This window comes from Halichoeres trimaculatus, unplaced genomic scaffold, assembly GCF_033239565.1.
Source record: "Halichoeres trimaculatus isolate MK-OKI-2021-1 unplaced genomic scaffold, fHalTri1.1 fHalTri1_scaffold_9, whole genome shotgun sequence".
Classification (NCBI taxonomy): Eukaryota; Metazoa; Chordata; class Actinopteri; order Labriformes; family Labridae; genus Halichoeres; species Halichoeres trimaculatus.
This window is the reverse complement of record NW_027437188.1, coordinates 33894414-33909787: the sequence shown is the minus strand read 5'-3', so window position 1 is coordinate 33909787 and position 15374 is coordinate 33894414. Positions and strand designations below refer to the sequence as shown.

The 15374-nt window shown below is 36.8% G+C and overlaps 2 protein-coding genes across 2 annotated transcripts; one reads left to right on the top strand and one right to left on the bottom strand.

Moving 5' to 3' along the window:
* Positions 1-3505: 3505 nt before the first annotated feature.
* On the top strand, positions 3506-7510 carry LOC141798187 (rhomboid-related protein 4-like). Its single transcript, XM_074680010.1, has 5 exons — positions 3506-3749; positions 5248-5377; positions 5472-5560; positions 5871-5924; positions 6129-7510. Exons 1-5 carry the CDS (start codon positions 3560-3562, stop codon positions 6224-6226), a joined length of 561 nt encoding a protein of 186 aa, XP_074536111.1. The 5' UTR covers positions 3506-3559; the 3' UTR covers positions 6227-7510.
* Positions 7511-8194: 684 nt separating this feature from the next.
* LOC141798182 (solute carrier family 35 member F2-like) lies at positions 8195-15349 on the bottom strand. Its single transcript, XM_074680004.1, has 8 exons — positions 15177-15349; positions 13365-13540; positions 12476-12603; positions 10793-10952; positions 10513-10669; positions 10380-10432; positions 10083-10237; positions 8195-8583 (listed from the first exon to the last, which is right to left on the bottom strand). The coding sequence occupies exons 1-8, from the start codon at positions 15257-15259 to the stop codon at positions 8293-8295; spliced, it is 1203 nt and encodes a 400-aa protein (XP_074536105.1). The 5' UTR covers positions 15260-15349; the 3' UTR covers positions 8195-8292.
* Positions 15350-15374: the final 25 nt, after the last annotated feature.

The window sequence follows — 15374 nt, the reverse complement described above, 5'->3', positions numbered from 1 at the left end:
TTTCTTTACTATGTCGCGTTTTTCTTCTTCGTTGGGTAAACTGTGTCGCGTTGCAATGGTGTTATGTTATCATGTAGCTGACGAGGCTATCAGTGGCTGGCTTGCACGCCTCCTACCAAGACGGGAATGGTTGGCTGTAGAAACACAAACAGGATCAGGCTTTACTGATCCAAACCGAACCAAACTGTACTGATTCATACCGGACCACGCACCAACCCCCTGAACCAGTTCTGCATAAACTACAAGCACAATTTCTGCTTTATACCAAGCAGCAACCTCTGGTATAAGAGTATGAGACAATGGTGAAGTGCTAAAATCTGCTGTTTCTCAAGTGAACGCTTGAGGCTGGCTCCGGAAGTACAGAAAGTCACATACACACCAAGCCAAAAAAAAACCTGTTTTCAAAGCAGAAAGTAACCTATTTACAGCCTGACTCAAAAAACGTGTCCAGTCTGAGTCGCTAATTTTACTATCAGCACCCACTGTACGGGGGTGAATTTTTTTAAACTTGGCCATTCAGAGGATATTAAGATCACAAGCTCACCCAATCAGAGGCACAGCTCAGGGTCACATGACGGACAGGCGCCCTATAGCTGTACACAAAGCCCTTGCCACCACCAGTATGGCCACGATAGCCAATCTGCTTCATTTTCTGTTGTAGTAACAAAGGGGTGATGTCAGGGAAACTACGTCCATGTTTTATACAGTCTATGGTTTTATACAAAATATTCATGGAGTAAATTTAAAATTATAAAATTAGTTGTCTTACTATGCACACTGACTCATCACATGTGCAAGTTTTACCTTCAGGCAAACGGTACAGACTTTCATTTCCCCCCCCCCTTAATCAAGTTGAATCTCTGCTGAGCTTCATTATTCATGTTTATGTACTCAGGCCCTTTGTTTGGATGATTCATGTGTTTTATGTATTTGTTTGTCCCAAGCTGCAAACAAGTTTCCCTGTAGGGACAATTAGCATACTTTCGACCTTTAACCTTTGTATGTGATGTCTCCACAAAGACAACAAGAGCTCGGTCACTCTTTGTCCTTTTCTTTATCCTTCAATCTTGATAATTTAAGTCATTTTAATCCAGGATTTCAGAATTGAAACAGAACTATAGCAGTTACTCTGAACGCTACATGACCTCAAAGGAGGAACAAAATGCATTATGTGAGTATCACATGGGTCTTAAGATGTTTTCATGTCACAACACTTGTAGGTTTTTATGTTTGTATAACTTCTTGTAACTTTTAAATAACTTTTAACTTCACATATCTCAATATGGCTTTATAAGAGCGTCTTTCTTTCATAAAAGAGAAAAATATGGGTCACTTTTTTGGTCTTGCTCTTCTTAAAAAAAAAAAAAAACTCAGGTGACTCAACAGATGAGAGCACTAACACTGATTTCAGCGACGTTGATTACACACACCGGACACTGATAAGACTGTGATTCTCAGCTGTAACAAATTACAGTAAAAGGGAGTATTTGACTGTTGCAACAGGAACTGTATTCCTGGAAGTTCATTGATCTTACTTCAGCTTCAGTGTCATGTGATTTCTGTGGTCTGGTGTAAGCTGCCTCTGCTGCAGATGTAAAAAAACGGTTTAAGTTTCAGACCTGGAGAGTCCCTGTTTTTGTTTCTTTCCCATTTGTTTTGCAAGAACTTCCTTTTTTGTTAACGACCGGTTGGTGAGGCAGCAACAAATGTCATTTGACTTTGATCCCAGTGCTTTGTACTTGTGTGTGGCTCCCCTTTTGAGTGTTTTTAATATCTACTTGTTATAAATTCAACTGTCTTCACTTTTTTGTGTTGATTTAGTCAGTATTCTCAAGAATCTCCTCCCCCAAAAGCAAATGATGTCCTTAAATGGGAGTCAAGACAAATCTAAAGGTGTTGAATCTGAGATTTGCAAAAAGCAGACCTCAGAGGGGACTTCTGTCAGAGTTTGTGTACAGCTAAGGTCCTCACAAGGTTGCTGTAATGTGATTTGTCAAAAACTTAGGGTTAAAAACATCAAACAGGGGGAAAAAAAGCTTTCATGAAAAATATAAAATGGTGTAATGAGCACATTTGGGGACACCAAATTTGGTGTCCCCTGAAGTGCGGTGTTTGCCGTATGTCCCCAAAAGGTTGCGTGGTGTTTTGTTCTATGTCCCCATAAGCTGCCTAAATAAGTATAAGTGTGTGTGTACTTCTATCTTTGTCTGTCTTCCTAACTGACTGCCTGTCTGTGTGTCTACCTACCTTCCTGTCTGTCTGACTGCCTGTCTGTCTGACTGCCGTTATATTCATGCATATATTCGGGCAGTCCCCCTGATTCACTGTCTTGCGTGCTGTGAACCACGCTGGTTTCTCTTTCATCACCCTCACACATTTCCTGGAGGTTATCACTGAACAAAAAGCCCCACAGCGTCATCACCGGGAAAGTCTGAGCCAGAAGCCTTTGTCTGAACTTCGCACAGGTTTGTCAAAACAATTTTAAAATTATCTATTTGTGTGTAACAGCTTTTTTTTATCATTAAAACTTTTGAGGAAGAAGAATTGAGCCGGTATATCGTTCCTTTTAGTGCGCAGGGGGTTTTCTGTTTACTTTCTTTTTCCCTTTCCGGGTATCATTCAAGAACAAACGTGCATCAATTTTAACGTCTACTTTCAATTTACAACATTTTAAATTTGTTTAATGGATTAGGAAAATCAGATTTAGACAAGCACAGTTGGACTGAATATGATTTCTCAAATGCTTCATCTTTATAATATGCCAACCCTCATTCATTCATTCAAACATGCAGCTTGAAGTGCTTTACAGGAGAAAAGAGGGAACAGATTATTAAATTACGTGAGAGGAGTTTGTTAAAATACTTAAAAGTAAAAAAAAATAAATAAATGAGTGAATACAAGAAAAGCATAAAATGAGTTGAAATAACACTCAATAAAATAGTATTGCATACAGATTATATGTTATACACATATGAAACAAATTTAAAGCTACATTAGAAAGTTTGGTCTTTATTTTGCTCTTAAAAACACGCAGAAAGCTCGTAGTTCATTACCTGAACTCGTTGTTTTTTAATCTCTTTTCACAGGGTCGTTCAGCATGGCCCTAATCGCCCATCCAGGACTGCTGTTACTTGCCTACTATCTCTTTAAAAAGGGCTTTAATAACATCCCAGTAGTCACCAAGTCCTGCCTGGTTTTAAATGTGGGTCTTTATGTGCTCTATTATGTATACCCGCTCTTGCCTTATAGGACGGTAAGTCATCACTGAGAACAAAAAATTCACAGAAACACGACTCATACTGAAACTCATAAACTGTTACAGAGTGGCTGCAAAAAGAGCCATTGAGAAATTGAAATGAAGTACTTCCTTTTTATGTCACAGATGCAAAATCTCACATTAAGTGCAATCTTTTCAAAGTGAAAATAAGTCAAAGTCATTGGTTTTACTCCTTTTTTTCAGACTTGTTTGGGACTTCAGGAGGTTTACGTGAATAATGGATGGCATCGCCTCCTCCTGTCCGCTGTGCACCACTATGACAGTATACACCTGTCCTTCAACATGATAGTCTTGGTCATGAATGGGAGCTTGCTGGAGCCCCGTATGGGTGGACGCTGGTTTTGCTACGTGCTGTGTGTCTTCTCCCTGCTCTCAGACCTGATGTACCTGCTGCTTCAGGCTTTACTGACCCCGTTCCTAACTACACCTTCAGCTTCAGCTTCAGCTTCAGCATGTGTTGTCGGCTTCTCAGGTATAAAAAGACAACAGTATTGTGGTTTTTCTGGTCTATTTCTGTTGTAGTTTTAGTTTCAAGATTTTACTTCTGTTAAATATTTCAAAATCAAAAGTTTCACTGATCATTTGGACCAGAAAAGTTAACCACTAGAGTTAATGATAGTGACGAAACAAATGGATGAAGTGTCAGATTTTTACAATAACTTGTAGAAGAAACTAAATTTCACACATTTTTCTTTATTATTAATTATATTTTTGCCACTAACTACATTTTCAATGGGTTCCAGAGGATTTATTGAGGACTAAAAGTGCCAAAATGAAATATAAAGATATATCATATATTGAAATAAAAATATAATAAGTCAATAAATAATTTTGTCAATAATTATCTAATTTTGTAAATTGGTCAATAAATAACAAAATTAATTTAAAATAATTTTATTTATTAGATAAATGTTATGAAATACTTAAATAATTAAATAAATGTGTTGTTAATTTTTTAAAATGTTTATTTATCTTATGTTAACCCAAATTATACTTAATACTTACTATCTATTTAATAAACTGCTAATTTAATAATTTTTTTAATTATTTCATGGTAACCACTCTCGCAGCACATCTTGAATCAATTTTATCTGTTTCTCTCAACCGTCAAACTCAGTGGGCTTGACTTAGGGTGGTCAAGTCACAAAAATGACTTTTCCCATTCACAACAGTTTAAATCAATTAATATATTAATTACATATTTTTATTTAATTGTGTATTGATTTATTTCCAATATTAAATTCTTATTGACACTGTTATTTATTTATTTATTTTTCTTTTTTTTTTAATTTATGAAGTATTTATATATATTTTTTAACACTTTTAGTACTCCATACAAGAGCAGTTAACATGAATTAAATAAATAATTCAATAATTCATTAAATGAGTGATTCATTAAATAAATATTTAAGATATTAAATTTGGGTTTACACAAGAAAAATTAACATATCAAATTATTGGTGACAGATTTGATTGATTATTTTTGTATTTTGTAACACTTTTATTTAATTAATGAAATAATTTTATATTTATTAAATTATTAATTGATTTTTTTTCAGTATAAAATTATTATTGACACAAATATTTATTAATTATTTTAAAGACTGATCTATTTTTCTATTTCATTTTGGCACTTTTAGTCCTCCATACATAAAACTCACATTCATTGTTCAAAGGACCTGATCTCAATCATTGATTTTATATTCTTCTTCCTCATTTGGATTTGTGTATTTATACATTTTTTTAGCATATGAAACTTTTCTGTTTTCACTTTAAATCAATAACTTTATTTTTGAGTCTGATGCTTTGATTACAAAATTATCTTTCGTGGATTATTATCCTCTTTCAAACTTCTCTAACTCAATAACCCAATAGAAAAGGGGTTTGTTTGGTTTATCTTCTGTTTTTCACCTCTTTTCATTGAATCTATCTCTGACTTCCTGTTTCTTGTCTTTAAATCTTCTCCGTAGGCGTCCTGTTTGCTTTGGGCACGCTCAGATACCATTACGACCCTGACGGTGTGACCACCCTGTTGGTCGTTACTGTGCCAAACCGCTACGCTGTCTGGGCCGAGCTTGTACTGGGTTATGTGGTTTTAGGGTGAGACACTTTAACAACTACAAACCAATATTATCCTGGCTCAACAGAGAACTTCAAGCTTATTTACCGTGTGTTTCTCATCACTCCCCCTCAGGGCCTCTTGGATGGGCCACCTGGCAGGTATCTTTGTGGGTCTGCTGTACACTCGAGGACCACTGGAGACCATCATGAAGATGAGTGCAGGTCAGTGTATGTTTTTCCTCTCTTTGACAGAAAAAATGAACAAACTCGTAACGCCATCATTGGAGTCAGGAGTGAGTTTTCTGTGTTCAGATGCTACGTGACCTTCAAGTCCCTGTGGTCTAACCTCATCCTGGTGGGGGTGTCGCTCTTACAGTCACTGTTTCTGAAAAAAGCGATCATTTCCTGTTATCACAAAGCAGAACAGCAAAGAGATCCTTTTGACCCACTCTGAAATCTTCATGTTTGTCCATTGAAAGTTAAATGAATTATATCCACTTTTTTAATTTCATTTCACTTTTTTCTCCATCAGGTTTGGCGTCTTCAGTTGGAGTTTATACACGCCGACTTCATCGCTTCATAGCAGGTAGGATACACACACAGACTGTTACTGAGTTACTGCTCTGTCTGCTGTGATGACAGATCTAAAGCGGGTTTTCATTCAGGGTTTGTGCTGATCGTTAAAGTCTGTGACACTATGGATCGTAAGAGGTTTTACATCTTAAATGGCGCCTATCACTTCATGAGTAGTTAAAAAAGCAGAAATGAGGTTTTAATCTTCATTTTTCAGGAAAAGTCTTTGGCGTTCGGTTCTGGGCCGGGGAGGAGGTGAAGCTGAATGAGCTCAGAGGCAGCAGACTGAAGAGGTTTGAAGACGTTTCCAACTAAAGGAGGAAAAATGACCGACTGAGGAGCACTTTAACAACTCATAAACCAGCAGTATTTACAGAGGATGTTTGTTAATTTCCTTTTTTCGTATATCACCGCCCTATTAGAATAATGGCCTTAGTCATTTTTGGAGGAAAATGTATTTTGGCTTAAATAATCTCTTGAATACGCTGGCCATCTCTGGTTAAATTGCTTTAATCTTTGCCTACAAGCTCTTTGAGTATGCCCACTCAGGGTATGATTGACCTGACATTTGTTCAATTTAGGTTGGAGTTATTTACGTTTTGAGTTTGCTTTATGGATTAAAAGGACAGTCAACGGTCAGGTTTCAAAAAGTTGTCCAAACTGGATGTTGGAAATGGGTTAAGTTTTGTGTTTTCCCAAAAACTTGAAAAAAATGACTCAGGCCATTTTTTTAATAAGGTGAATTTTTTCCCCCCGCACATTTACTTCTACATTTCACATTTATGGTGTGCTGATACTTCATAAAGAAAAAAAAAACATTATGAAGGATCTCTCACTAAATGATCAGTGAACCTGAGAATCAGAGAGTCCTTCATAGTGTTTGACGTTAATGAAAACCTCTATAGTTGAGTCTAAACTTCCGTGAGTGCTTTTAGGCGTATGTGTCATACCATTAGTTTTTCTTTAAGGCACATTCTCTCGTTTGCAGACGCTACCTGATCATGTGCTCCAAACTGTTTTTCTAAAACCTAGTTTTTAATAACTGTGATGTGAATGAACACTGAAGACTTGTCTCACCAACCCAGCGAGTTATGTGAATCTAAACCTTTTGTAGTGTGTCTTTTAAATGTCATTGATCAGTGGGGTAGTGCGGAGGACTAAAAGTGCCAAAAAGAAATATATAAATAAATCATAAATTGAAAGAATAATTGATTAAATAAACATCTTAATGAATATAAAATTATTTTATGAATTAATAAAAACTGTTGTGAATGACGAAACTCATGTTTGTGACTCAACCACCGTAAGTCCCGCCCACTGAGTTTGATGGGTGAGAGTGACAGAAAAAATTAAATCATGATGTGCTGCGAGAGCGGGTAGCATATAATAATTAAATAATTAATTAAATAGTTTATTAAATGAGTTATTCATTAAATATATAATAAAGAAATTAATTTTGGTTTTACATTAGATAAATAAACATTTTAAATAATTAATGACACATTCAATTATTTAAGTATGTCACAACACTTTTATTTCACTTATGAATTAATTATAAATTTATTTAATTAATTGATTTATTTCCAATATTTAATTACTACTGACAATTTTTTTAATTTAATTAACTATTTATCATTTTTATTAATGGTGTATTTATATATTTCATTTTGGCACTTTTTGTCCTCCATAGCACAGGAGCTTAGCTGTGAATCAGGTTACAACTAAGGTTACAGATGTTTTTAATTTCCTGTTTGAACTGGGAATTTGTTGTTTTTTAAGGTTAATGTGTTTATTTTTATTTTACTGTTATCCTGTTTTGTTTTGTTTTGTTTTTTGCTATTTTTCTGCACAATTTATGATGTAGTTTTTAAAGGCCCAGCTAGGGACAAGAGTTGGGAATTATCACTCGCTTTAAACTCTCTGTGAAGCAACATTAGATTCATGTTTTTTTTTTTTAAACTATGTTAAGCTGCATCATCTCTAACAAATAAATGATTAAATTCAAATTCAAGCCTATGCAGGGCAGCCTCAAATTCCTACCCTTTGTAGTGACGTCATACCGTATGTGAGTTGCAGTGGTTTAAGAGCCATATGTGCAGAGAGCAGTGCGTCCACTAGAGGGTGACAGTGTGCTGTGTTTTGGTGTGCCTCAGGCCAGGAGTCCGGCTCTGTAATAAGTCGCTCAGTGACTGTTTGCCTTTTGTGAAACTTTATGAACATGGAATTTTAAGTCGAGGACATGATGAAGAATAATAATAAGGTTGTTTTATTTGAATTCCCTTTGTTAATAATTTCTGAAATGTACATCAAAATGTTTTTCATTGTATAAAAAAATAAATAAAAGTGTTTAAAAATATAAAACATGTCATATTGACAGCTGTTCACATTTTAGTGCTGTGTCCAACAGTCTCCTTCTTCCTCTTCCTGATCTCCTCTTCCTCTTTTTCTCTGCTCCTTTCTTCCCTCTCCGTACCCTCCTCTTCCTCTCTTTCAACGGCAACACAAACTTCCTGCTTCGTGACGTCTTCCTCGATGGTCACAGAGGTGTCGTAGGAGTCTTCCTCATAGATGGATGAGGAAGAGGAGGGGGAAGGCTCTGGTGTTGGTACGGCATTGAAGGTGATGAAGCCGATGAGGATGACCACCAGGGAGACCAGGTAGAGCACAGAGAACTGAGGTCGAGCAGAGTTCACAGGGTTAGTTTCACTTTTATTACACACATCCCACGCGTCTCAAAACAGGAAGTAGGTGATTTCAGACACAGCTGTGGCTTTTTAAATACTGAACCTCATTTAAACATTTCTGGCCACCAGGGGGCAGCATCGTGTTTAACATGGAGTTCATGTAACAGGCTTATTAGGCAACTTTAACACTCACATGTAGTCCTGTTTGTCTTTATCTGAAGGGCTTCAGTCAAATATTCTTTAGTTTCAATCTGAGGAGTGATTTACTGATCTTAAGTCACTAAATCCAGCTTCTGATTTTGCCAAAATGAAGTTTGTAGTATGTGAATAAGATAAAAATGTGTTGGTGTTTTTAAGAAAAAGTTTAATTTTAGTGCTTATTTTCTTAAATTATCCCTTTAAAATTGCACATTTTTAAAGCAAATGGTTTTTAATGGTATATAGACTGTATGCACTTAGTATGAGGATTATTAATATAATAATAATAAAAAATTGAATTTAAATGAGTCAAAATGAATTGTAGATATCTGCAAATAAATTTTTAACAAGTCAAAATGGAAATTTAGAAAAAAGGAATTAGGGATAGTCATAATTCAATTGAAGATATCTATAAACAAATTTTACATAACTTGAAATAAATTTGTATGACAGATATTTGAAATTTGAGACACCTGTAATTCAGTTTCACCCATAGACTAGAAAAAAAATGGACAATGTCTTGCTCGGTTCAAAGTGAGGTCACCACAACAACTGCTCCCCCTGGTGGCTGGCTGCAGTATAGGTAAAAAAAAAAAATCCATCTCCCCAGTCATTCCAGATGGGCTGTGGTCAAACTTTAAAAAATGAATACACCTTGTAGAAAAGTTTCTCACGTCTGATTGTTGTGGTGCTTTGAAGTTTGAGCTTCACTTGGTGAAAAGCTGTGAGTGTGCAAACCTCAAAAGTTCTTCTTCTGACTTCATTGGTTATTTATTTAACTTAAATGCAGTGACACATGAAATATCAAATCAGAATCTATCGATCTAATCATTGATTCTTGGTACCAGAATAGAATTATTAAAGCTGTTCACACCTTTACTAATCTGTGAAACATCTCGACAACCTTACAGCACAATCTGTGCTCCAGGGTTCATCCTCCTCAGATCGGTTTAGACCAGGTCGTGTAATCATTCATTAATTCTGCTGGATTCAAGTCCAGCAGGTCGCTGTGACCCAGAGCCGGGGTGAGGGATTCAAGCGTGAATTTATGAGAGAGTGTGTTTTACTTTCAGCAGATATGACTAATCCAATACCTGCCCACTTCACAACAATGTTCACAACTTTGTACTTCAGTCGCCAAAATCACTCAGTGGTGACTGATCCGTTTTGTTTAGCACTAGACAGGTCGGGTCATTTCAACTGTTGAGGTTATTCTTGTATTTTCTGTCAAAGACCAATAAAGATGGATCAGTCAGGACTTTTCAGGGTGTGTGTCTGTGTCCTCTGACCTTGTACTGGAAGACGAAGATCCCACAGAAGAGGCTGAAGAGGTCAGCGGTGAGCAGGGAGAGGTTGACGGAGGTGGCGCTGCTCAGCTTTATCACGATGGGCATACAGCTGTACAGAGTGTACATACACAACCCGAAGGCAGCGAACAGGAGCCCTGAGAGGAGACACACACACACACACACACACACACACACACACACACACACACACACACACACACACACACAGCTGTTAGCTCAGAGTAAAGCTACAAATAAGACTTACCAAAGCGGTCACCTCTGTGTTAGATGACTCACCGACTTCCCAGCTCCACTGGATGGAAGCGATAGCACTACGCTCCAGAATCACCCTGTGGATGAGAAATAGATAATCAATCACAGATTTTCAGTAACGTTAAATGACTCATAAGAGTCAGATACACACACTTACATCTGAACCGTGCTGATGACTGTGCCGAACAGGCCCACCATGCCCAGGAACTCCTCTCTGCTCAGATTCTTCACTGTGTACTCCTGACACACATTAGACACAGCGTACAGCGTAGCACTGAGCAGCACCAAACCGTCTCCCAGCAGGATGTTTGAGGCTGAGGAGAGATTTTTAAAGCTGCGGTCAGATCACACACCTTAACACCTTAACACCTTAACTGATCTCTGTAAGTCTTATCAGCAGTGAGTGATGTATGTTGAATCTGAGATGATGGTCTTACTGGAGCCCTGGTCTCGCCCAGACAGCAGGTCAGCCCCCACCATGGCGCCCACCCCGAGGATGCAGATGCAGACGCCAACATAGTGGACCGGCCTGTAGCGCGTCTTTAAAACCCACCGAGACAGAATCATGAGGACTGGGACCACGAAGCAGTCCAGCATCTGGGGACAGAAAACAACCAGGAGTGTGGATATCAAAAATCAAAATTACACACATTTTATCAAACTTACATCTCAAGGAAAAATCTTTTGTTAAGTTTCACGCACTACAAATAACAACAATTCTCCACATTTAGCTCTAAAACATAACATTTTCTGCAGATTTAGGGAAATATTTGTGAAATATATTTGTCAAATACTATATATAAATGTTAAATGTTTTATCTAAATGTTGAATGTTATTTCTAAATGTTACAAACTAGTGTCCTGGTTCTTAAATTTTAGCTACATTTCTAAACATTTAGTTTCATTCTAAATACTTAGCTAAGTATTTATCAAAAATTTATAAATCTGAAACAAGATTTTGATAATATTAAGCAACGATTTCTAAATATTACGTCAAGATTTCTAAATCTTGAGGTACGAATTCTAAATGTTTCATTGTTTGTGAATGGAAAGCTTTCTATAGAAGTACAAATTGATCGTAAAGATATTATTTTTGGTATTGTCCCGAAGAGTCTCCCCTCAAAAAAAGTTTTTTTGTTAAATTTAATATTGTTGTTAGCCAAATATCACATTCATAGCTGTAAGCATTTAAATCAAAAGCCAAAATTTATTGTATTTAAGTCACTGTTGTCCTCGTATCTAATGTCCTTAAATTATTGCACAAATGCCAAAGCCCAGAAGACCAAAAATGTATGCACAGAAAATGAACTGTAGAAAAATATTGAATATATATATTTTTTATTTTTATACTTTTTATTGTACACATGAAGTTTGAGCCTCGAGCGTTGTTTTTTTTTGTATGTATACACTGTTATATATATTTGCAATAAAAAAAAAAAAAAAAGAATTCTAAATGTTTAGCTAACATGCAAATTCACATTCCCGCCAACCGGAAGTACCGAAATAAAAGTTGGAGAAAGCGATTTAGCCAAGCGGATTTTGAAAAAGTCAAACACAGTCGGCTAAATCTGCCGTTAAAAATACATATACCAAGTGCTGTGATGGCGCTGTCGAAGATCCTGTGGTCGACATCGAAGAAGTAGAGCTTGATGTCCAAGCAAAATCGCTTCTTCGAACTTTTATTTTGGTACTTCCGGCGGGCGGGAGTGTCAGTTAGCATGGTAGCTAAACGTTTAGAAATCGTAGCAAAATATTTAGAAATCTTTGCAAATATCTTGAAATCTTTGCAAATATTTAGAAATCTTCGCTCAAGATTTATAAATGTATAATATATATTCAGTATTAGCTCAATTTTAAGAACGAAACTAAATGTTTAGGAACGTAGCTAAATATTTAGAATCATGACATTCATTTATAACATTTAAAAATAATATTCAACATTTGTATATAATATCTGACAAATACATTTCACCCATTTTTCTCTTAATCTGCAGAAAAAGTGATGTTTTAGAGCTAAATTTGAAGAAATGTTGTTATTTGTAGTGTGTGCATGTTTACAATCCCTGCCGAGAAGCCTTAGTCTATTTAAAGGAAACCACACAGACCCAACCTGCACCCACCTGTACACTGGTCAGCGTGGTGTACTGATACGCTTTCACCACGACGTAGTTGGCCTCCACGTCCACCAGGCCCAGCAGGAGGTACTTCCACCACCGCCTCTTCAGAATCTGTAAGATATTTTCATCCCCTACGTTTTAAAGGGGAACACCCCTGAACTTCAGTAACAACATTTGTTTGTTTCAACACCAAGTCTGAGGACAGTTTGAAGTCTGTGAGTTCACTGCAAAAAAACTGAACTCTGATCAAGTGTTATTGTCTTATTTTAAGTAAAAAAAAAAAAAAAGTCTTGTTATACTCGATATGAGCCACATTCAACTTATTAAGCCAGGAAATGTCTTGTTTCAAGTTATTTAAAGACAAAAATGAGGTCTGAATTTCTTAAAACAAGTAGAAAAAGGTTAATTTATGGCTAATATTGGGTTTAAAAAGACATTTTCTACTGAAAATAAGACAAAAACACTTGATAAGATTTCAGATTTTTGCAGTGTAGATGAGCTTCTTCATTTAGTCATTTAATCAAAGAAAGCTGCATAATAGTTTCCTGCTGGTTTTCTGATCTCTGTACAGTAATTATATGATTTTTTTGGCTGTGAAGTCAATGATATTTCAACTTCAACACATGGAAATACAGGCCTGTCTTTATTTATTTATTTTATATTATACCAGTTATTTTAGGATACAGCATGATGATAACTTTAGATAGTAGATGTTAGAGTGAGTTACAAGTTAGAGTGAATAAAATGAGTTAAGTAGCTTTAAAGTAACATGTGCAAGTACAAGTGTCTCATATTTTTGAGAAAAACAGAAACTTTTAGCCAAAGTACAACCCACAACTGGTGTTAAATATGTTTGTGGCAGGTCTTTGAGCATCCAGTATACAGTGTTTACCTGTTCTGCAGAGCAGCATGGTGGTGTAGGTGACACACAGCAGAGTGTAGTTCACTACGCTCTGCAGCATTGGTGTGTTAACGTGGTAGTTTGTGGCCAGGTACTGAGAGGAGACGGCCGTCCCACAGATGAGAGCAGCCAGGCCCTGACCCATGGCCAACGTCCGGGCCAAATGCCTGAGGGAGAGGAGAGAAGTCTGTGAAGTTACTTTCTTTAGTGTCCTAAATATTTGTATTTGCGACGCAAATTTGCCTTGTGAAGAGTTAAATCAGAAATACTTTCAGATTTAAATAAAAAGCAGTTTGAATTAATATGATGATCTGTTAAATTCAGTCACTTATATAAAAAGTAAACTTGTTGTAGAGCCCAGACTCAGTTGTTTCATGCACACACAGGATCCTATAAACATGGTGGGATGTCAGAGTTAGGGGTTTGCACATGATTAAGTGTCCTAAGCAGTTGGAGGTCAAGTGTCACACACAAGGGCATCCCAGCAGTTCCCATAACAACAATAATCTAATGAGCATTTTAAATCAGATCGATTATAATGAGATGAACTGAGATGAAGTGGCTCTCATGACTCTGAGTTATGTTTAGAAAAAGTCTTAGATTTATATAAAGTTTTAGCAGAACGCTTGTTACAGAAGCAGTATCATATTATTGAAGTATTAATTCTTACAGATCTTTATGGTTATCATGGATTGGATGTTTTCCTAATGACATTAGGGCTGCAACGATTAGTCGACATAATCGACTACGTCGACGAAAAAAATTCATCGACGCAAATTTTAATAGTCGACGCGTCGTATTATTGTTTTTATTGTTGTTGTCGTATGGTGAAATCAAATACCAGGTGGTAACACTCATTTGTAACTTCAGTTCACACCATGAGGTGCTGTGTTATTGGATACTTTTATGGGAAAAGATCACGAAGTTCATACGTGAGGAATATTGATGAGGAAAAATCTCCACTTCCAGAGAGCGCTGTGCGCCGACGGAGGCTCTGACGGAGCCTGTCAGCTCCTGGAGTTTAGCGTCTGATAACGTGATCTAGAGAGTCCCCTTCACTCTCTGTTACAGACAGTTTTTCAGGATCTAAGCGACAAACTAGTGTCAAAACTCTCCTAACTTTAGAAAAGAGAGGACATTTATTACTCTCAAGCTCACACTGCAACGGTAACACTCAGCGTGGAGGAGGAGGGGCGGAGTGCGAATGAGCGAAGTGGAAGTAGCGCATGTAGAGAAACGAAACTTAACGCGTTGTTATGGAGAGCTGGGAGAGATTCAGACGGGATCACACAGAGAGCAAAGCGAGCCCCAGTGAGCAAATAAACATTAGAAAACGAGCCCAAAGTCACTAATAAGCGGTCTGTCCAACACTGCGTACAACAACTTAATTTCCCTGTTACCTGCTTCATTCAGTTTGAGATTTAGCCTATTTATTTTTTGTATAGCCTAGTACTTATATTTTTTCACGTCATCATGAATGAAATAAAGACAAACAAACGTGACACAGGGCTGACCAATCAGAGGTGAGAACCTAACTCTGGGTAAATGCAGTAAAAATGCAAAACACAGGTTGAATTATAAAGGTCTGCACCTTTTAAAGGCCAAATTAGGTTGAAACTCAAAATAATCGTGATTAATCGACTAATCGAAAAAATAATTGATAGATTAGTCGACACTAAAAATAATCGTTAGTTGCAGCCCTAAATGACATCAGTTCCTAAATCATTACAGTTACAGATATTTATTAGCTTCAAACATACAAAGTTGACGACACAGCTTTCATAGTCTCATATCCTCACTTACCAGGTGAAAACATCCTTGGCGTTAAATTTCCTGACCCTCACCAGGAGTCCGCTGCTTTGGTTCTCATTACTCATGTCCCCCATGTCCTCCTCTGACAGTTTATGATCCACGCTGTCATACAACTGATGGAGGAATCCTCTGGTCACAGGCTTTAACCCCTCGACTTTAACAGAGTCAGAGCTGAATGATTAACTAAGA